A 23,957-nucleotide genomic window follows, 5' to 3' on the forward strand; every position below is an offset into this window, starting at 1 on the left:
AATTTTATTTATTATTTTTAAGTACCTGATTATCCAACAGGGCTTGCTGAAAATCTTGTCTCTGAATTTAGACCTTTAAAAGTTGGCTGTGTAGTTTCCTGTTCACCTCTGAGGATGATGTTGGCTCTTCACACTTCGCAGATCAAGGAGACTATTTTATAAATTTAGTGCAGTGATTTTCAAATTGTGAACCTTGAATTCTTATAGGAATGTATACTCCTGGGTCCACCCAGACTTTTTGGGTCAGGGTCTATGTGAATAAGCCAATCCCCTGTATTTCTGTTTTGTAACGAATTTCCAGGGGAGTTCTAATGTACCTTAGCATTTAAGCGCCACTGGGCTGACAAAATTCCCTTTGCTATGATCATATGCGTTATTCAGTTAGTTGTTCAAGTAACTCATTTTTGCTGAGTGGGTACTGGGTTGTTCCTGGGCTTTTCTTTTCTATTTTTTTCTTATTTTCTTCATCCTTGACAGCTTTGAAACTCAGAGGGGAAAGTCTGAACTCTGGATTTTCCCTAGGTACCTTCATGATGAGGTCATTACCCATCGGCCCTGTGGCAACTTCTCTTCTCCAAGGTTGGCACTGAAGTGGTGTCAAGGACATAAGGAGTAGGATATTAATCCAATCTTCACAGCAGCCTCTCTTCAGTTCACATTTCACATTTACTGTCAGGTCTGGTAGCACAGACCTGGAATTTCAGCTAGCTAGGAGGCTGAGGCAAGAAGATTAAAAGTTCAAGGATGGCCTGAGATGCAAAGTGAGCTCTAGACCAGCCTGAACAACTTTCTCAAAATAAAAACCAGGTAGGGGCTATATTTCAGTGGTAGAGCAGTTGCTTAGTGTGGGAAAAATCCTTGGTTCAATCCCTATCACCCTGAACAAGAAAAAAGGAAAAAAAAATCATTGGATGACACAACAAAATATTCTATTGGAATTAGAGGCAGGAGGAGTCAAGTAACTCTGTGGGCTTTAATTTTATCCTCTTTAAAATATCATCTTCAACAAGATGACTTTTTTGTACCTTTTCATGCTTCTGAGACCATTTAAACTTCAGGGCTGTACTTCAATTTTGGATGACTCTGGAGTTTGGTATTCACCTCTGAGGACAATGCGGTCTCTTCATGCTTTGCAGATTAAGGAAACTTTATTCTATGAACTGTGCTTATATGGAAACTCTCCTGGCCTTTTGATATTTCCAATTTCCTTTTAGTATCTGAGGAAGCTCTGGGGATTTTCACTTTCTTGATATTCAAGACATTGTGTTTGTTTGTGGGGTAGACTAAATCTTTGGATTGCTTTTTGAAAGACTTTTTCATAAAGCCCAGGTCCTGTGGTACTATTTCTCCAGGGCACAGATAGTCAGGGAACTTGATTCAGTGACTTTGATAGTCTTTTTAAAAATATATTCTTCCATTCTTTTTTCATATATAAAACATACAATATTATGTGGACTAAATTATAAAAATGATGTGGATCTTGCTTTCTGTGTATATCTAAGAATAATAGCTGATGTTTGTTGGCTCAAAATATTTCATGTCAGGTGGTGATCATTCATGTATATTACCTCATTTAACCTCACAACAATCTTCTGAAATAATGGACTTTTACTATCTCTAGAGATGAAGAAACTGAAAATCCACAAGGTGAATGCAATATTTTGAAGGTCAGAGCTAAATATTCTAAGAATGGGAGATGAGACCTATCTACTGGTGATATTATCAGTTAATTGTGATATATATTTTATAATAAGGCTCACTCTTGACATTGTAATTTCTATAGTCTATGGATTTTGACCAATGTATAATGACATATATCTTCCAAAATAGTTTTGCGACCGTTGTATAAGACTGTCTTTCAACAGGTGACAGACATATACCATCTTCCCAAGCTCTGTTGTGCTCGCTTGCCTAGGATCATCACAGCAGAGCTTGCTGACTGTCATGATCTGCAAGAAAGGAGGGGCAGGGAGAGTCATGGGACCCTCATCTGAGAGTCCAGCCACATCTCCCAACCAACCAGTCGCCCCTAGTTGCATGTGGCCTGGAGGAGGGGCTAAGGGTATATAGGCTGAGGAAGCCTAGAAGAGGGTCTCCCATCATTTTGTATGGCTATGAGGAAAGATAAAGGCTTGGATAAATACTTTCCAATGTGGCCTTAGTGGGGGGAACATTCACATTTCTGAAAGTAAGCCCAATAAACTCATTGGTTACCCATAATGCCTTTGTTTGTCATTGGAACCAAGGGAGGAGAGGATGGATGTTGTTTACACCTCCCTCCCCAGAAGGAGTTTTAGCAACAACTATCCCCAAATATCTCCTATGCTCCACTTATTCATCCCTCCCCAGTACCTGAGCCTTGGTACTCTCTGATCTTCTAGTTGCCATAGCTTTGTTTTTTCCAGAATACTATACAGTTGGAATCATGCAGTGAGTAGCCTTTTGGGATTGGCTTCTTTTACACAGTGATACAAATTTAAGTTTCCTTCATATCCCTTTTTTCTTACAATATATACTTTTATTGAATTTTTGTGCATTTCATATAATACATCTTAATCATATTTAGATCTCCTCCCCTATCTCCACCTGCTCCCTAGCCCCCCACCGGATTTCATGCAAATTGTCATATATGTTAAAGCTGATCCCCACCAGATTTCATATATGTTAAGGCCTATCAAGTCAGGTTTTTATCTGTTTTTACCTGCTGGAGCCTGGTCAGCCGATCTACTGTCAACTCCTTAAAGAAGACCAACTTTCCCTCATCCAGCAGTGATCAGCTGCCAGTAGTTCCACAGCTAAGGTCATGGGTTCTTACCATCTTCTCCACGTCCACGATGGATTTTCATCTGGTTTGAGTTTGCATGAGTCATGTGCATGCTGTCGCCATTGCTGTAAGTTCGTATGAGCAAGTTCCCAGCCCCCTGGAAAACTCTGTTTCCTATGGTCATCCACCACCCCTGGCTTTTATAGTTTTTCTACCCCCTGTTCCACAGTGGTCCTGAGCCCTAGGTGGTAGAGAACTTATTTTCTGTTAGTGCTGAAAATAATGTTCCAGTGTATGGCTGTCCCATAATTCCATCTACTGAGGAGTGTTTGGTTGTATCTGAGTTATAGAAATGCTGAGCATAGCTTCTGTAGACATCTGTGCAAATAGAATGATTTAAAATATTTTGTATGAGAACATAGATATCAAACATCAAGGATTTGATTTAGGCCTGAAGTTGTAAGATTCTGATGAGCAAAAACAGTTGAGTAGGAGTTTTTGGAAGAGAGAACAGAATAAACAAGCATCTTTGAATGCTTACCGAGTATCAGGAAAACTACTAGGTGATTTATATTATTCTACTTAAATGTCACTGTTATCTCTTGGGACAGTCCATGCACAGGATTATGTTTATATTCACTTGTATGAAAGCTGATGCCAAGCAACAGTTTACATCTTCTCTAAATTCTCAAAGCTAGAGAATTCACAAGCTGTACTGAATCTTACTATACAGTCTCTGTTGTTTGTCCTGTCCTGTCATGTTCTCTAGGGAAGAAGATTAGAGCAAAGAGTTGACTTAATAATAGGATACAAAAAGGATATGTGTGAAGCTTGACAAAGAGGTTGCAGCCAGGCCAAGTACAGTGTTGGCCTGGGCAGTGTGGAGGTGTCTCTGGGCAGAGTAAAAAGGTTTTGGAGTAAGAAAGACCATCTTTTTCTATATCACAAGATTACCTGAATTGACTACACTGATGCTTCTATGAAGCTTCTGAGGGTATGCAAATTTCCATTCCAGGTGACCTTTGGGAAAAGGAACAGGATGTTTGAGTTTGAAGTTTGAGTAGATCAACCCAAGGAAGGAAGTTATATGTGCTTTCCTGATTGCCTCTTAATAGCTCAGTCTCAAAAGATGTCCTTTTGGTCACTGCTATCCCTATAACATGAGGGCAGCAAAAAGATACTAATTTACACACACACATTCATAAAGTATATATGGATATTAACTCTAAGTCAAGCAAATTAATTATCTACATAGGTCAAAGTTAAAAATACCGTCACAAAACAATTTTTTAAAAAGAGCTAGGGATGTGGCACAGTTGGAGTTTGTTAAGCACTTTCTTAGACTATGTAAAGTCTTGGATTCAATCCCTGGTACCACAAAAGAAAAAAGGAAAGAACAGAAAGAAATCAAGTCACAAGAACTTTGAGATCAGAGAACTTGAGTAAATTTGTGAATGAGGAAGCTTCAAGTGTTCTTTCACACTTGACTTAGAGTTGCCACTTTAAAATCTGTGTCATGGAAAGTTGGTGATGAAAGGGACGCCTCCAGTGTTCTAATGATTTTTAAAGATGACAAACTAACACCTAGGGAGAGTGTGACATTTAATCCAAGATAACCTAGTAGCTGTGCTGAGCCTTGCTGAGCCTTGTGCTATCCCATAGACCACTTCTCACAATGCATGCCCCCCGCCCCAGTCAATGCGGGTGATGGGTCTTTTGAGAGGGAGGTCTTCCAGAGCACTGCCTGAAGCTCAAAGAACATTAATGCAGCTGCTAAAAACGGCATACAAAGGGAGGGAGCCAAGACTCACATTTCTGCACAAGCCAACACCTCCCTCCACATGCTCAACTCATTAAGCTGCTGTGTTGTGTTCCTTGGCCAAGCAACTGGCAGGGCTCAGGAGAGCCCTCCTTCCTTCCGACACAGCCTGTTTTATTTAGCTCAGTAAGGCCTAGGATCATATTTACAAGAGAAATAAGGGATTCCTCATCTGTGTGGGAGTCCCCAGTGGAATCCTCTTGCCTGAGGTCTGCCAGGAGAGTCAAGAGAGTAGGAAGCAGGGATTCCATTGCCCAGGGCATGAAAACAAAGTTCTCCCCATACCTTACATCAGAACATTCTGTCAAAAATAACCTTGCGGGGGTGGGGGGGGGGGGGGGAGAAGCTGCAGTTCTTGGCAGGCACAGTATTTTTTTTTTAAAGGAAAGTAGAAAGGGTCCCTGTACTTCTGACCTTACACTTCTAATTCATTTCTCCAGAAGCAACGGCTGTAACCAGACTCTGTGCATTCTTTTAGATATACACAATACTCACAGAAATATTTGTTTTTAACCCACAGAAGTATGCTTTACATTGATTGTGCCCTTTGTTATGTTCACATAGTAGATCTTTGACTTTGTTCCATTTTGAACTTGTCTTTTTAGCTACCAAATTGCTCTGCTATTTTTTTTTTCTACTAAGTGTCTTCTCTTTACTGTCTAACTTCTTGCTGTTGCATACCGACTTGGTTCATGTTAGATTTTTCAAGCTATTGAAGAAAGGGAAAGATCCAGGATTGGAGAGATGGCTCAGTGGTTAAGAACACTGGCTGCTCTTGCAGAGGTCCTGGGTTCGAGTCCCAGCACCCACATGGTGGCTAACAACCATCTGTAACCCAATTCCAGGGCATGTGACACCCTCTTCTGACCTCCTTGGGCACTGCATGACACAGGTGCATTTATACACATGCAGGCAATACACTCATACACATAAAAGAAAAATAATAAATTGTTTAAAAAAATTTTTAAAGAAAAGAGAAAGATCCAATGCTTAAAAACAACTAATTTGGGCTGGTGGGATGGCTCAGTTGGTAAAAGCACTTGTTTTCAAGCCTGATAACCTGAGTTTGATCCTTTGAAGAAGGAGAGAATCAATTCTACAAAGTTGTCTTCTGACATCTGTTGGGAAAAAAAAATGAAATACCTTGATGAATGCTGTAAGAACTCTGCATTTTGATAGAAAACTCTGTTTAAAATGTTGATTTAGATTTACTTGCTAAGCTTGCCTGTTCCGCCTGATTTGTATCTACCACACATGGATGATTAACCTAGTTGAAATGCTAAGAATTGAAGTGCTGTAAACCTCCTTCCTGGACCCTGGACCCCAGACTCAGTTGATTTACAATGTGTCCTGTAGGCCTGTTTGCACATACCAGATAACCGATAAGGAACAAAGAGAAGGAAGTTGCACCAGGCTTACACCAGATCTAGCCTTCCTGGAAAAGATGTTTAACCGAAACTACAGCTTTTAGAAGATGTTTGATCAAAGTGTATGCTGAGGAATGCTTTTTGTGTAATGACTATGTGAGCCTATATAATCTGTACCTAAAACTGAATGGGGGTCGATCGTTCTGACCAGACTTGCATGACTTGGGAAGCCGGTCGACCCCAGCTAGCTGGAAAGTAAAGACTCTGCTTGATTTTTACATCTCCAATCCCGTGTATTTGTTATCTGGAGGGGACCCATCGAGTCACGGACCCTAACAACATCCACATGTGTGCTATGATGTGTGTGTGTATATACATACACAATAGATAAAACTAACTTAAAAAACTCATTCAATTTTATGTCTTACAGGGCTTATACTGAGTTGAATATTGTATAACTGTATTAATTCAACAGTGAACCTAAAAATTTTATATCCAGTTTTGAAAGAGATGTATCTTTGCTCTGGAAACTGTTATTGAGTATGTTAAAACTGTGATTAAATGCTTCTTCTAAAAAAAATTTTTAAAAATTAAAAAAAAAACATTCAAAAAAGGCCAGAGACATGGCTCAGTGAGTAAGGGCATTTGCCACTAAGCCTGAGGACTTGAGATTGATCACCAGAACCCACATGATGGAAAGAAACAGACTCTTTCAGACCTCCACATGCACACTGTGGCATGCATTTGTATTTGTGTACACATACAGAAACACACACAGAAAAAAAATAACTCGGGGAAAAAATCCCAGCTACTTTAAAATGCATTGCACTCTGAAGGATTAGAACAAATTGTGTTGTCCCTTGAAAGTAGAATGCTTTAATTCCTGAAGTGTAGAAGAAGTGCGTACATACAAGACGCTTCCTGAACAGGTTTCTAGTGTGTTCTGGGGGTCTTTGGAGGTCTTTGAACATGATGTGTTGAGTCTGAGATAATATTTAACAATGAGTTTTTAAATAAGAGGTATATTAAGTATGCTGCTATTTAAATGGGAAATTGGGACTCAATGAGCCAAGGCAATATACCAAAGAAAAGCTTGGTAGAAATGAAGACAGATATCAGATGCTTACATGAAAGAACAGAAGAATCCTACCTTACCTGAAGAAATGGTATAGTAACAGAAAAACAGGAGGGCAGGCAGCAAGTCTAGGTCTAACCCTCACAGAAAAAGCCAAGTCTTTTGCCAAATATTTCTCTTGGGCTACTATCTCTCTGTCTCATCTTTTTTTTTCCTAAACATATCTCTTTTTCTCTTCCTTAGGTGAAGTATCCCCCAGTTCAAAGTATAAAAGTACAACTTACCAGTAAGTATTATTAAAAGTTTAATTGATCCTTATTTCTTTAATTTATGTTTGTTTGTGTACGAGTATGTATGTGTATGTGTTTGTGTGTGCATACAGGTGCACTTACATGTGTTTGTGTGTGTGTGTCTGTGTGTGTGTGTGTGTGTGTGTAGAGGCCAGAGGTTGATGTTAGGTGTCTTCCTCAGTTGCTTCCCACCTTGCATTTTGAGACAAGGTCTCTCACTGAACCTGGAGCTCACCGATTCAGCCAGACTGACTGCCTATCAAACTCCAGGGATGTACCTGGCTCTGCCTCCCAGAGCTGGGATTACAGATGTGTGTTGCTGTGCCTGGCTCTCTCTCTCTCTCTCTCTCTCTCTCTCTCTCTCTCTCTCTCTCCCTCCCTCCCCCTCCCTCCCTCCTTCTCTCTGTGTATGTCAGGGTGCTGGGAATCTGAACTCAGGTCCTCATCTTGTGCAGCAAACACTTTACTGACTGGGCCATTTCCATAGCCCCAAGTCATATTTTTAAAAGACTATTCTGTAGTTTGCTAATTTCTTCTAGGATCTGTCCTTTCCCTTAGAGAAGTACTGCATCCCAAAATTGTTGGAGTGTGAATAGTATTTTCATTAGGGTCAAAAACAAAGTGGATAAATAAAGTGAAGGAAGGATTAGCTATCAAAGAAGTGCTGGCTCTATACTTACCAGGCCTCTCAATCCTCCCAGAAACGTTTCCAGTAGGCATTCTCATTTTTAAATCTAAGAATACTAAGGCTTTGCTTTTTCAAAATCTGACTGTAAGACACATCACCTGGTCATTCCATTCTAAGACATTATTATACCCTAGAGCTGGGAGAGATTCTAGATGAAGAAAAAGTGATATTTGACAACCAAGAGAGTCTTTTGGGTCCCTGTTCACAGCCAACCACCAGTAGTTTCTTTATGAAGGGAAGTACTTTTTGCCCTCAATAAACCATTTTTATTTTAATTTGAAAGTATAGCTCTCCTGTACATGGGACAAAGCAAAACTTGCTGAATTAGGGGCAGCCCTGGGGGCCTGTTATTTTTCATATAACCAAAGGGCATGAGTCAGAGTAGGTATCTAAGATGTAGTTGTTTAGCTATTCAAGATGATATTCAGATTCAGGCTGATATAGAAATATAGGAAACTTGAGCTTTCAGACTTGCATTCGGATGACCCTGCACGAAGCTATCAAAGCTGCGATGGGCCTCGTCTTTTATCTCCTCCTCTTCATCTCCTTCCTCTTCTTTTTCTTTCTCTTGTGGCAGTGACTCTTCCCAAGTCACTTACAGGAAAGTTTAGTTATCAAAGGTAGGAAGAAGCAGCTGAGTCCCGGAGCTCTCTTTTCCTGATTCATGGTACTGAGCCCACTTTGATCTTACAGATATCCTGTGCTTGGCTGCATGACTAAGCTTACAGAAATGCTGGCAAAGACCACCAGCACTATTTTCAGTAAGCCTGATACCCAAGGGCATATGGAAAATATGTATTTCTTGGTCAGGCGGAAAGGTGTAGAAAATGGTTGGGAGTGATGGCTTTTGAGTCAAGTGAATAAAAGAAGTGCAGGACCACACCAGGCTGGCCCTGCTGTCCCTCTGCCACCCTTTGCTGCAATGCATCTACTCAACAGGAAAGTAGGCACCGAGGATGCCATCCTGTCTTGTTTCTGAAAAATTAAAAATTAAGGAAAATCAGAACCTACCTTTCCTGCCATAAGTCTGATGTGACAGTGGCTGTAACCTCTCATCTCTGAATTCCAACCCTATCTGGTACTCTCTAGAACACTGGTGATGGCTTACCTTTCCCTCTATTCCACTGGTACAGCAGGTTCCACATCACAGATCCAATATAGTGCCCCTTTGTTTACACCCTTTTCAAAATCTCTCTCTGTATTATTTTCTCTTCACTTGATTCTAGATGTAGTGGAAGGTTGTTGTAACCTACTGTGTTTAAGATTAATTTTGTTTTCAATTCTTACTTCACCATTTTTAGGATGTGAGCAGGACAGATTGTTCTTCAGCCTACCCAAGGATGAGTATCAAACCATGCAGGTGCAGAACAACTCAATCATCATTACCTGTGATGGCCTTTATCTCATCTACCTGAAGAGTTCTTTTTTCCAGAAGGTTGGGATCAACCTTCATTTCCGGAAGGATCAGAATTCTGTCCTCATCCCCACAATGAACAAAGGCCAAAGGGTTGGCTTTGCTATGGTGGCCTCTTTGCACTTCAAAGACATAGTCTACTTGAACGTGAAGGCTTCTAATACTTCTTGTGAAAACCTACAGATAAATGGTGGGGAACTGATTCTCATCCAGCTAAAGCCTGGTAGATACTGTGCTCAGTGAAGATCTTATATGGCAGCATCTCAAACTTGGTGCCATCATGAATGCTATGCTGGGGGTGGGCAGGACATGGGTTCTTCTTTGGGAGAGAAGAGCCCATCCAGCTCAGCCCCATGAGATGGGACCAAATGCAGATCCTACCCACCTCCTCACTCAGGGATATTTAAAATGTGTTTTACATGTCGGTTGACCTTATTTATCCTTTTATCTTCTAATGTACCTAATTCTAACACCCCATAATTACCTTGAGTCCAATAGGAACCCTTCTGAGAACGGAAAAAATAAGTCTCTTCAAGACATATTGTTTTTGTTGGTCAGACAATAATTTTAAGTTTATGTCACTGAAAAGGCAAGTGATTACCATTTTCTAGAAATTGACTCGTGTGTGGCATTTTCCAAGGAAATAGCAGGGAATGGGATTATGAATCTGCAAAGGGTGACATCTTCCAAACCTCAGGAGTTGAAATGAACTTTCCAAGGTTACCTTGCAATGTTTGCATGTTACCTGAATACCTCTCTCATTTGGTGGGTGTTTGAAAGGACAGTCACCCTGTGAAACTCAGGATTTGACGATAGCTCTCTAAAAAATACTATGTATGTTGTTTTGTTTCTCTTTGCCAATTTTCTTTCCAGGCTTCCAAACATACTTAATAGAACATTCCCTGAAGAGAGCTATCCCAATACTGCCAAAAATATAATCAGTAATTTAAGAAAAGCCAATAGAGATATTTTTATACAGGGCGTGTCAGATAATTTATTGTGAGGGTTATTTTTTTTTATTATACATGATAATAGTGAGTAAAAGTCAATATTAATTTAATAATCTGGGCAAGGAAATCTGTTCTTAGCTTCAGAGAAGAAAGAAGCACATGCCTGACCTCCCGCCAATGCAGAGTCACACTCAGAACTGGGCCTTGTCTACAGTGCTGGTTCCAAAGAGAAGCAGTGCAAACTTGTGTCAGACAGCACTTTGAAGCTATTTTACCTTATGAAAATCAGTGATCTCTGTCTAGAAATACCCTGATACCACATGTGGTCTCATAGTGATTGAAACTAGAAGGACTAATAATCAGCCAATACCAAGGCTTCAAATTAACAGGATCCCTTGATATTGAGTTTAAATGTCTCACCCCAAACTTAGTAACATATCAGGCATATGACATTATAGCAATTTTTATGTCAAATATCTAGATGGTTTATAAATTCTTTGTTCCAAAAATTTCTACAAATACAAGTTTTTGATAACTTTTTAATTGAAGCATTTTCTGCCTATTTTAAATAGAGGATGCATCATATCACAAAATCTTTCTGGATGATTCTGTGTTGCCATAGGGATTGCATTGTGCTACTATATAGCACTTATCTCTAGGACCTCTAGGAAACTAGAAAGCTGTTCATCCTTATACGGAGTGAGCTCAGTTACATTTGGGTTTTAATGTTTTTTTTCTTTTGGTCTTTTTGAGACAGGGTCTCCCTGTAGCCCCAGGTCTAAGGACCTGGAACTCACTATGTAGACCAGTCTGGCCTTGAACTCACAGAGATCCGCCTGCCTCTGCCTCCTGAGTGCTGATATTAAAGGCGTGCGCCACCACGCCCGGCTTGGGTTTTAATTCTATTTTAGTTTTTGATCTGTTTGATAGCTTTATATTTTCTCTTAAGCATTTATCTACAACTATATTCTTACTCTATTTCAATCTGTTATGAAAAGACGCTAAATAAAAATGCTACATAAAAGAACTTGTGCATAAGGTAATAGTATCAAGTTCTGAATGACTGCCACAGTCACACTCACAGTTAACAGGTGAACATTGATGGAAAGCCTGTGTGGGCCACACATTGGGCTAAATGTGTTACATGAATTATTCTGGGAAAGGCAGAAGATATATGTGTGTATCTCATTTACTTTTTGTTATTAACTATGTTTTACAAAGCTATAGTTACTTAACGAATGACAGATGAAAAAACACGTATTAAGAAAATGTTTACTTTTAAAATCTGGAATTTATTTCTGTGTTTCTCATGGATGTGTAGTACATAGGCTTGGCCTAAGCATCACTGTTATGTGGGGTAATCATCTTCCATGCTACGGTCCCTGCTCTGGATCTTCACTTCTTTGGAAGAAGTTTTCATGCTGTTTTCATGCTGGCCTCTGTTAGCCACTCAAGGACATTGCTGCTGTGTGCCAACCTCTCTCCCATCTGCTGCCTAGCAAAATATATGTGGTTTATACTTCAGCTCCCTTCAGACATTGTCTCCAAAGGGATAATTAGCCCTGTACTCTATATAAGAAGGGATTTATGGAGAGAGAACAGAGTGAGAAATCTGGAGCAAGGAATTCTAAATTTGACTTGGCCACTGTAAGGAACGTTTTTAATGGCACCTTGCCACAAATTCGAATCACCTGAGCTTCAGCTGAAGAACTGTCCTGATCGCTTTGATAGGGGAAGACCCATCCCAAACATAGGCAGCACCCTCTGGTAGCAGCCCAGATATAAAGGAGCAAGACAGAAGGAAGATCGCACCTCTTGCTTGTCTGGCCTTCCAGCCTGCTGCGGAGTTGATTTGTCCTGTTGCTGCTGTTACTGACTCCTTTGCTGACATCAATGTTTCCGGACTTCTATTGTTGACTGAAGACCAGCTGCTTTTCTGGAACGCTCTGGGTTTTCGGCTCCCTGTTGGAACTGCTGAGGCACCCAGTCCTGTGGCCTGAGCAACTACGGAGGTCTCAGCCTCTCCAGTGTAGACAGCCACTTGTGGGACTCCTCCCACTGCTGAGGCACCAACCCAGCCTTAAGGACCGAGAAACTACCAGGTTCTCAGCCTCTCAGGCATGATTCAGTTGTTGCTACAATTTCAAATAAAGCTGATAAATAAAAAATTTAAATATATTTATATGTTCTGTGAGTTCTGGGTCTCTGGAGAACCCTGACTAGTACACTCACTAATCAAGTGACCTTGGGCCAATGAGTCCCAATTTCTGCATTCTGCTCTTCTCTTGCAAAATGACAAAAATAATAAATGTCTAACAGTTTAGAATCTTATGTTCATAATGTTAGCTGAGAATACACAAGTTAAATGTCTAAGTGCGAGTGGCTTTCTCTTTTCCTATATGGAAGGTTTTGTAACCACCCCAGGTAAACTACTGATCTCCCTTTAGCTTTCTTGGGACTTCCTTCAAGAGCAGTTACCCAATGTTATTTACTGACTTTCAGTTTACAGAATGCTTTAGGGATTCCCATCTTGATATCAATCATAATTTGTCCTTAAAGCATGTTGGGTGGGTTTCCATTTTAAGCCATAATTTTGTATATAGTGCTTTCCTGGCCCTCTGAGAGTATAAATATTAATGTTAATATTATAGCTAATAATAATATTGGGATTTACATGGACCCAAATAAAAGACCTCAAAATTCACTGCTGATTAGTGTCAGAGTTTTTAACTTACGTTTCTTTTCAAAATGTTCTGATTACCTAATCCCTTTCAAACTTCCTGGTTTCCTACCTGCCTCCAATTTTAGCTATCAGAGCTATCTGTGTTCAAAGGATGGCAGACCAGGCAAAGTTCATCTTTGCTTTAGAAAAGATATGGGAAGTCCTCAGATGTCCCTCTTCACAGTTTAAGGATCGAGATACAAGAATTTTTTCATTATTGTTCTTTTTTCACATGGGACCTTTTGTCTTATTTCTAGCCCTGGGATGATCTCTGAGCATTCTGTCCCCTTTGTCTGGCGGTAATGACATTTGCTGTCTTGTCTCACACTTACCTTGGTGTTACCTTGATGGTGTTGATGACTATCCTCCCAGATGCATTCCCCATCCTTGACTTCTTGGGCCTCTTGTTAATGTTCCTGCCTTCCTTGGTGCTCACACTTTTTCTCTGCCCACCGCTCTACTTCTGGTATGCCTGGGGGCTCTGGAACCATCTTCTTTCTCTGTGTCCTAGGCTGTACTTGGGAAGTCAACAAACCACAATCTGGCCTATGAGTGTGTTCCATTTCTTTACCAAATTGAATTTAGTTTCCAACATTTAAGCACTGAGCAATTTCTGGTTGCTTCAGAGAATCAAAACAACATAATAAAAAGACCTCAGTTTGGCAGGGTAGCAACCATCTCTAGTACGGGAGCAGTTTCTTCTGGAATCTTCTTCATTCTCAGCTTTCCCAGAGTCCCAACATCCACACAATGTACAAATGCACTTACTCCAGCTCACTTGCTGCCTGGCTTTGAAGCATTTGAGTTGTCAGTTGTCATACCTGGTTATCTACTTGCCAAAGTCACCACTTATGTACTAAGAATGTCTAAAGTCAGTTTCTAGTCCAGATACTTTCTATTCTAATATCATTTATTGTTCTCATTTGTATTATTAGTAAAGGAAATTTATCATGTGTTAATATTCAGCCTATTCTAGGCATTTTATTAGCCATTTTATGAGAATTGCTTGATGCTGTCTTTCCAATAAGTGCTTAGGAGTTATTATGCTTTCTATTTTAAATACAAGTGCTTGAGATTCTCAGAGTTAAACTTGCCCAAAGTCATGCAGCTACTAAATGATGGGACTCAAATTCAAGAATAAAGACTATTGACACCAATGACTATGTTCTTAACTACTGTACCTCTGCCCTTGAGCATCTCTGTGTCATGCAATAGGTACTTCTCCTCAGCATGCTCACAGTAAAATAGTCTGTGTTAGCCAAGCTCTTCCTTTTGATTCATGATGTTGGCTAGAGGCATCAAATCATTCTTGAATCCAGAAGCCCCAGTATTGGCAACCCTCCCTCCTTTACTCTGTCTCCATTCAATAGCCTGTGGCCTATGGCTTCACTGAGTCTCCTCATTAATCCTCCTTTATACTATTGTTGTAAGCTCCCACAAGACCTACTTGCCTCACTGAGTTCTGGTTTGCTACATATTTGTTCAATGAACCATCAAAATGAGTAAACAAAACAAGGCAGGGTAGGGAGAAAGCATGTACCCAGGTGCCTCTATTTACTACCTGGGTGGCCTTGGCAACTTTTCAAACCACTCAGAATCTTATTTTCCTCATCTATTAAATGAAGATATTGGTACATATCTTCTTTCTATGTTGCTGTAAGCATAAGAAATAATTCCTGTAGAATACCTAGCATATTTCCTGAAAAATAGTTGGTTTCAATAAATAATATACAAAAGTCACCTGTTCCATAAGCAGATAGTAAAGGCCAAATTTCAAACACAACTTTGGGAATTTAAGGACAGACAGGTCACTGAAGCATTATTGAGCAGCTTTGCAATATTGAGGTTAGAACAGAAGCAAAGGACAGAGCAGGGGAAGGGCAGTATGTGAGGATGCTCAGAGATCAGAGATCTCATGGTATGTGCTAAGACAAGAAGCACCCTCTGTAGTCATCCCACTTATTATTTGCTCATTTCTTTTGCTTGACATAACCTTATTTTCTAAGATAGAAACTTGTGTTTGGTTATGATTTGAGGATGAGGATTAAGGGATAATTTGAGGATAAAAATTTCAAAACATTAAAGGCTCAGCTGAAAATAATTGGACCATATCCTATAAAGAGACACTGAAAGCTTTCTAGTAAAGAGAATTGACTATGATTGGGGAAAGAGTTTAGGTTCTTGTGAATAGTATTTTTATATTTTGACCTAAAATTTATATGAATACTTTTGTTTTCTGTCAACTGAAGAAGAGTACTGACCTTTAGACAAGAAGAAAATAAGAAAAAGAAATGTCATGAGCCAAAATCATAATATCTGGCAAAGATATTCACATATCTTATTAAATTCAGACTGCATGTTTAATAGAGACTATGCTGGGTAGTTTTCAGTAGTATTTTAAAATGCCAAGAGGCATGTTGTGAATATTACATAACTCCACAGGCTTTCAAACACTCTCACACATGAATGTCTTATTACTGAATATATCCTGCTTTAATAATTCAGTTTGGGGCATCGCTTTGAAAATTCTTCTTCCTGTGGTATCTGTATTACAGGTTAAGTACATGTCTGGAGTCTCTCTCAACAAAATTCCTAGTAACCGGACATGGTAGTTGTTAAAGCCGCTCATTCAGTTCACAGAGTCAAAGCAGGAAAGGACGTTGCTGGAATATGAAGGCTACATGGAAGAGCTGATGCAGGGGACCTACTAATGCTTTATCTCCCCTAAAACTCTTGCAAAAAGAGCTGGGTAGGTGGTGCATTCGGATGTTAGAAGATGGGATTGACTGAGGAATCAGAGACAATAGACATAGCACTTGAATAGGAGCAGACAAAAAGTCACCTGAGGAAGAAGCAGCTGAACATTCAAAATATTGAAACATTATTCTGAAGCAAGAGAGGAAAAACAGGAAAAATCAAGATGGCTTGGGAAGGGAAAAGAACCTCTTATCTCAGAGTCTGGTCAGAGTCTCTTGACAGCTGAGAGTCAAGAATTTCTTCCAGCACAATTTTCTGGGTTGCCTACATAGAGACAATATTCCTTTTGCATAGATATTTAAAATAAGAATGTTAAAATAGCAGTGAACTTGCTTAAGGCCTTAGCATACATTACCATCTACGTCCTTTCTCCTTCTCAAGTTGTAAACCTGTGGTTTTCTAGGCATCTCACAAGAAACCTCATTTATAGTAAAATATATGTCTTAACCTCCTTATGCAACTTTTATGACCCATGGCTTTACTTTATCAGATTGTAATCCTATCCAAGGCATCCCAAGAACTACACTATAATCTCATTTACCCCAAAGGGGGTGGATTCTTTGTCACAGTTTGAGATGAACTTGAGAGTTAAGAAAAGTCATATATATGTCTACAGCTAAGACATTTAAGTAAACTCTTGAAGAGTCTACATTCATGCTTGTGTCTGTCTTATTCATCCCTTGAGCACTTTCTTTTCTATTAATCACCGTGCTTAAATCTATGTTAAAATCTCATCCTAGTAAACTCCAACTCTGTCTCATATTAGCTTATCATGAAATCTTTTCTATGAAGAAATCATGTATTCCAGCTTTACCTGAGTAGAGGTTTCTGAAATGAACTCATCAGGATGCTGCAAGCAGATGTGTGGTGCTGGATCTCCAGTCTACACCTGCTTCTGACATTTCCATAGTCCTTGCAAATCTGGAACACTGTCTGTTGGGGCATGACTTATCATAGGTCTTGATCGAAGTTTTGGTTAGTGAAATGGATTGATTTTATTTATCTTATTGTGGCTTGTCCACAGGGAGGTGAGAAGAATGTTAAGAGCCTAAACATAGACCCTTAAAAGTGGGTTTCCTTTGAGTTCTACTAAGGCTGGGGAAACACTTTTTCTTTCATATACATCCTCTGTATTGTTGATGGAGAGAAGAGACCTTTCACTTTTTTCCTGACTTATCCTGTATTGACTGTCTCAGGTTTTTGAGGCTTGAAGTTAGGACAATACCAATAATAAAAAAATAAAAAGTAATCAATATAGATTATAGAAATATTAGCAATGAATGTCCTCAAAAGATCCTTTAAGTCTAGTGGTCTGTCTTTATTTAGGATGAACTATTTCTTAAGAAGGAAATATACCATCTTAGTAATTTTAAGATATGATAATCCATGTCCCGCTTTTATGATTAGTTTTAAGACATAAAATTCTATAATCTATGAATATTCAAGGCAACTGTAGGTTTTCAATTTGTGAAAATCTTATTCAGTATTTTAAATCAACCAATAGTCAGAGAGTCAACCTAAATTTGTTCTCCTACTGTATTATCATCCAATGAAACTTTGTTTCCTTAAATGAAATTTAACTGCTGACCTTTTATTCTCAAGACCAAATACTTTCTACTATTACATGAGTTATCCATCCTACTCTTACCACAGTACAATGCCCAGATGCATTTAAAATATTATCCATTAACAAGCAGTATTGATAAAATATACCAGATTATTTATATATTTTATACAATCATTTTCATTCCCTTAAAGCATGTACATGTGATTTTAAATTCTTGAATACTGATGCTAATACATTTCTTTTCAGTGAGTTATAATTCTCATTTCATTCATGAAATGAAGTTAAATTTCATCTTAATAGTGGTTAAATACACATATTTTTGAGAAAGCAGACATTTGAAAGTCCAAGATAATTTCGTCCATGAATTTTTGTTCCTAGGGTATTGAACTGATAAGATAACCAGAGTTAGGTCCCTTATGTAACTAAGGGCACTTCATTCACAGACACTTATTTAATTCCTACTGCATACAGTTGGGCACCAGTTGTGCTAGGCACTTGAAATATAAAGACTATTGTGAAAATTTGTTCTTATTGAGCACTGAGTACACTGCACAGTATGACTTGAAGAAGCTGTAAGTCAGGATACCAAAAACAAAAACAAAAACAAAAAAACAACAACAAAAACAAAGTGTCTGACTAGAAAGGAAGGAAAAGGGGTCTGAAAGATACAGGAATGAAAAGCAGAGAGCACGTGCTGATTTATATATGCATGTGGTAGAAAGAAAGGAAGAATTCGTTTGTTCATTCAAAAATATTATTTTGAGAGGCATGAAGAAGTAGACAAGAATGCCGGGCATATTGCACCCCTCCCAGCACTCTGGTGGCAGAGTCTGGCAGATCTCTGTGAGACTGAGGCCAGCCTGGTCTACATAGCAAGTTCCAGGCCATCTGGGGCAACAGGAAGACTCTGTCTCAAAATAAATAAAATAAAATAAAATAAAAACAAATGCATATCTTGAAAGAAGAAAATAAGAATGCTATGAGAAAGTAATGAAGTTGTCTAAATTAGGAAGAAACAAGGAGACGACATTTAAGAAACCAGCTCCGTGAAACATTGCCAATAAGGTGGGGGTAGATGGCAAAAAAAGGGGATGTCAAAATATCATCTAATATGGTATAATTCATTTTGGAAGTGAATATTTGTCATTATTAGGAGTTCTTAATATTTCAAAACAACTATACTTATGTAGCACTATCAAAAGTACTATCAGCGCTTTTCTTCAACTCTCGCATTATGATAGCATCTAACATGGAATAACTGCAGTTAACTTTAGAGCTTGTAGTATGAAGTTACAGGATATCAAAGAACAGCTACAGCTCAGCTAAGAGAAATGAACATCATCCAAAGGAATTTTTATTTCCTATCTGGGGAGAACTAGCATGGTTTTAGGTTTTTTTTTGCTTTTTGTTTTTTTTTTTCATAAGAGATCTGCATCATTGCACGGCAGCGTCATTTTACTATTGTGGTTAGTTAGAAGTTTAGTCTAAATAAAGAGCTGTGTGTGGAGGCTAAGTTAACAAAGGTGGAAATATGATCCAAGGACTGTATTGACCATGAAACACCTAGATTTTACTGAACAAAGTTTAAAGGAAAAGATTATAATGACTATATACTCTCATGACATACATGTAATACGACTGTAAACAATGGGTGGGGAGATTATTCTAAATGTGTATTTTAAATTGTTCTTACTAATTGCATTAACAGTGGTTATATTATTTCTGCTGTTGAGCCCCTGAGTATAAACATGTGATAAAGTGTGTAATCATTATCTAAGATTCAGGTCAAACAAAAGTGTCCTACGAGGCACCTTCTTTCATGCTGCCAGAAAGGAGTCTTGTGGGTTTTTTGCTATTGCTTTTGTTTTGTATTCTCATTTTATGTTATATAATTCTCTTATGACATTTCTTAGTTTTCACTTTTGTATTACAGTGATTTGATGCATTATCTCAAGCACCATAATAATGGATCTTTCTGCATAGCACAAGCCAAATACATGAAACTAGACAATAAGTATATGGTTGTGAATAAATCAATGATTTGTCTTAAAGAAACAGCATTAAAATTGCTAATAAAATCCTCAGACAGCATCCACATTTCTTCTTCCTTAAAGTGATACAATATCTGAAGGAGGAGCATTCTTTTTTTTTTTAACTTTTACAAAACTTTATTGAGAATTTCATATATGCATATAAAGTGTTTTGATCAAATCCAAGGAGGAGCATTCTTATTAGTGACATTTCTTCACTAAATAGTGAAATGTTCCTTGTAAAAGCCCAGCTCCTACCTTTCATGATTATTTTATTCATACTGGTAGTATGAAAATAGTTCCTGGAGAGCCCAGATTTTTACTGTTTTCAGAAGGTGGTTAGCTCTTATGAATATATTTGTCAGACAAGCATTATAAACCATAGTTATCTACTCACAAAGAAAGCAATTACATCATTTCTTATTACCTGTTGTAACTTCCTTACAAATAGAACATAATAAATATTTTGTATAGGATATAAGAAAGCTGTAGCATGCATTCTGAATCTGCACATAAGCCATGAGCTTACAGTTGGAAGACGTTAGTGACGGGAGGCTTAGACTAGATCAAAAGCACGATTTCCTGTTAGCTTGGCAGACTTCTACATTAGTCTAGTAACAATTGAAAATGTAACTCATGTACCATTCAATAGGAATTTTTTTTTAAGAGAAATGAAATCTAGCTAAAGAGCTGGAGGAAAAAAAAGGGTACTCCAAACTAAGTCTAGACAATTGAGTATAGACCCACATTTCACAAGAACAGTCTGAAATGACGTTTTTTTTTCACAGACTTAATTAATCAGGGAGTGCTCTCAAGTTATAATAAATAACACTCTTCATAACACTTTTGCCAAAATTTCTCAGGTGGCTAAGTAGCAGCACTACCTAAATAAAAACTTTCTTCTCAGATGGGTTAAGCTGGCCCTTGTGTTAGGAAAGGACCAAGAAACTACAGTTGGGGGAAAATAAAAAATAAAGCAGGTCTAGAAAAGAAAAGAAAAGAAATCAAGGAAGAGATAATATCATTGACCTTAATGAATACAGACACTAGAGAGTCACTGAATATAAAGTATAAGTCTCAAATGGCTCCCCAAAAGGCCATGAGTTCAATGATTATTCCCCACAGTAACACTACTGGGAAGAAGTGGAACTTTCAGAAGGTAGAGTCCTGTAAGAGAGTTTGAAGTCATTGGGGTATGTCAACTTGGAGGGGATAATGGGACTCTAGCACCAATTTTATTTTTGTTTAAAGTGAGCAGTTTTTCTCAGTTATGCACTCTTTCTGTGATAGGCTATCTTGTCTCAGGCTCTGAAGCAATGAGGCCAATTGAACATCAACAGAAACCACTGATATAGTGAACTCAAACAAATCTGTTCTCTTTTAAGCTGATTTAACTTGGATATTTGTTATAATGACAGAAATCTGGCTAATGCAATATGGAAAGTTCAACTCAACTTATTCAAGCAAATATTTGTTCAATTCCTTTTATAAGGTGCCTGGCACTATGCTAACTGATCTCAAGAATCCTGGAGAAGTAGATCTTGCCTTTACTTCTCCTTCACATCTCCTAGGCATCAGTCAAGGACTTTCTTTTCTCCCTATGGTTAAGAGTTATGTAATTTGGAGGTCTTTTAGATAGATCCTTTGAGGGGGTACCCCAATTGCCTCATCCTGTGTCCCTGTTCAGCATGGAAGAAGCCAGAGCAGTCTGCGTCCCAATAATCCTTATTCGTAATTTGGGTAACCTTTTCAGAGAGTGGTATGGTAGGAATAGTAGGTAGAAATTGGCTAGGCAGTTAGGGTAAAAAGACCCCAAAGCAAAGTAGCCAGTTTCTTTCTTGGCTAAAAGTCAAAATGTCTTTGGGCCTCTTAGCAACATACTCTATTCCAAAGGCCAAAAAAGTCAAAGGTATTTGAGAGCTCTTATCTAATCCCTAAAAGTTTTTAGGGTTACCTCTTCAGAGGAAGGAATGTTAGAGTAGCAAAAAGCCCCATAAATTTAACTGGTCCAGACTATAAAAAATGTCTAGTCTATCTGTTGGAGGACCCACTTTTCCAGTCTCACTGGTCAATTACCTGGTGATAGTGTACTGACCAAACTGACCCTATTTTGGATAAAGTAGCTATCTTAAAAGCTTAGCCATAGTGTATTTCTAGCTCAAGGACTGTTTTCAGAAACCTTGACCCCCTTCCCCCTTACCTCCCAGGAGAATGCTGCCACAGTCACTTGCTCTCTAGACATACAGAAAACAAAATTATTATGATATGACTAACTGCTGATTCTAGCTTCTGTAACTTGCTTGTTTTGCTATTTTAGGGCACCTTGACATGTAGACTGAGATCACCCTCTACCCTGTTACTCCCTTGCCAACATTCCTTTTTGCAGTTTTTAGCTTTGAAAGGTCCCCTTTCCTCCTCGTTTTCCACTGCAGCACTGTAATCCTATGCAGTGGCTGCAGTCCAAGATAGCTTGAATAAAATCTTTTATCTCGATCTGATTTTAGTCTGGTGGTCTTTCCTCAGTAGTCCCGGGGTCCATAACAATAGAACCACTTCTAGGAAGGCAGGTTCACCTTAAGTTATGCTAAACAGAAAGGCAGAATACCTGGTGTGCTAATGAGGTAGCAATTTTTTCCTGCCTGGAACTAGAGCAGATCTCTGCAGAACTTCCACAGACCAGCCATAGTCATGTAGGTCTCCGTAAGTCTGTCCACTCTCCTGAATTCTTCATGAAGGCATAGTTTCTCCTTTTCTTCTTCATGCCTTTCTTACTAAACATGCTTTCTTTAAGGCTTTAGGCTGTCCCTAGCATCTTGTATTTCTTCACTTTTTCTCTAAAGCTTCCTTCTCCCAGCCACATGGCTGTGAGTCAGCTAAACCTGTGTGCCCCCATGACTTTCCTTCCTTCCTCCCACCACTCATCTTCTCAAGGCAGCTGCCAAGATACCAGCTTGCTTGCTCTGAGAATTTCTCTTTAAGATTCTAATAAAATTGTAAAACCTTAAAAAAAAATCCTAGAGAAGTAGGAATATAGCAGATGATGTGTTGTTGTACATCTATATCTTAATACTCAGGAAGCTGAGGCAAGAGAATTATAAATTCTAGTCCGTTCTGGAGTATATAGCAAGATTCTGTTATTTTCAAAAAGATGATTTGGTTGGTATAAAGTAGCCAAGATCCCAAGATTTGGAGTGTGATCAAATTAGGATTGACTTTTACCACCACTTATCAGTTGTATACTTTTTTTTTAATTACTTAATTGTGGGTTTCTTACTAGCTTCCTCCTAGGCTATGCCATAGTGCAAGTAAGAAAAGAGAAACCTCTTTTAGGATTACTGTGAAGATCAAATGGAACTTGGAGAACAATTTACATTTTGTGGCATTTTCAAAGTACTTAACATTTTTCAGTTACTACTTGTATAAACCATAGTCTCTACCTTGAAAGATCGTATTTCACAGATGCCAAAGTCATAAGTGCTTGCAAAGAGGTACAAAAAGTGAAAATATATGGGTTGACAAAAAGTGAGTATGATAAATGGTATTGTTATAAATGGTCTAGTTAAGAACCTTCAGGAACACAGTGGAAGAGAAATGGAAAATAGGTAGAGAGAAGTCTGTAAGTGAGAATAGAACATACTTGAGACATTTGGAGGTAGTGAGGGACAAAGAGGAGTGGTGGACATCAGTGCCAACCACAGGGCATCCTATTTGGATTTTGCATAGTTTATATGATATCTGGGAGGGGCTGACTTACAAAAACACAGATTCTTATAGGCTTTTCCTTTTCCATACTTGAAATGCATGCACCATCTGTCTCCCACTCATCTTCTCTTGCTTGACATTTGCCAATGCTCAATATGGCAGCAGCTCCACCCCTTTTTCCCAGTGTGCCCTGTGTCACCTTCTCACCTGTCCTAGTGCCTTTTCTTGCCCTGCTGAGGAGCCCCTGAGACGGGTGGGGTGCCTTTAGCTTTGATCTATTCCAAAAGTGGCAATCACCCCATTCACAGCTGTGCTCGAAAGTCTACACCCAAACATAAGTCTGGTGGGTTCCCCACAGCCACACAAAATGGTGAGAGAGTAGCCTTGTGGTTTTCCTGGCTTATAGCTCCATAGCCCCACCCCTTAATGGGCTTGACTCCTTCTGCAGTGCGTGGTGGGAAGGAGGTGAGATCATGGCTTATCAGAGGAACTTCTGGGTCACAACCACCTTGAACCCCCTGGAGAGAAGACAGAGATGTATTTCCTCTAATGGGAAGAGTTGAACTAGTCTGCCCTCCCACATGCCCCAAGTGGCACCCGTGGTTGGCTGACCATTTTCATCACCTAGTGGCTGTCAGGACCAAGCTGCAGTTCTCAGCAACACTGGGAATCTGAGAAGGCTATAGATTTCAGAAAATAGACTAGAGGACTGTGCTGGATAGCTTTAGTGTCGACACACCTGGGTTGAGGAAGCCTCAATCGGGGAATTGTCTCTATTGGACTGGCCTGTGGCCATGTCTGAAGGGCATCTT

At 39.0% G+C, this 23,957-nt stretch overlaps 1 protein-coding gene across 1 annotated transcript in view; it reads left to right on the forward strand.

The window, feature by feature from the left end:
- The window catches only part of Tnfsf4 (TNF superfamily member 4), a 19,692-nt gene extending 10,032 nt beyond the window's left edge, over positions 1–9,660 (forward strand). Inside the window, exons 2-3 of the mRNA XM_008837887.1 lie at positions 7,269–7,311; positions 9,305–9,660. Of these exons, the coding sequence (XP_008836109.1) occupies positions 7,269–7,311; positions 9,305–9,660 (399 nt within the window). The remainder of the gene's footprint in view (positions 1–7,268; positions 7,312–9,304) is intronic.
- The last annotated feature ends 14,297 nt before the right edge of the window (positions 9,661–23,957 follow it).

Source organism: Nannospalax galili, unplaced genomic scaffold (genome assembly GCF_000622305.1).
Source record: "Nannospalax galili isolate Female #2095 unplaced genomic scaffold, S.galili_v1.0 scaffold1319, whole genome shotgun sequence".
NCBI classification, from domain to species: domain Eukaryota; kingdom Metazoa; phylum Chordata; class Mammalia; order Rodentia; family Spalacidae; genus Nannospalax; species Nannospalax galili.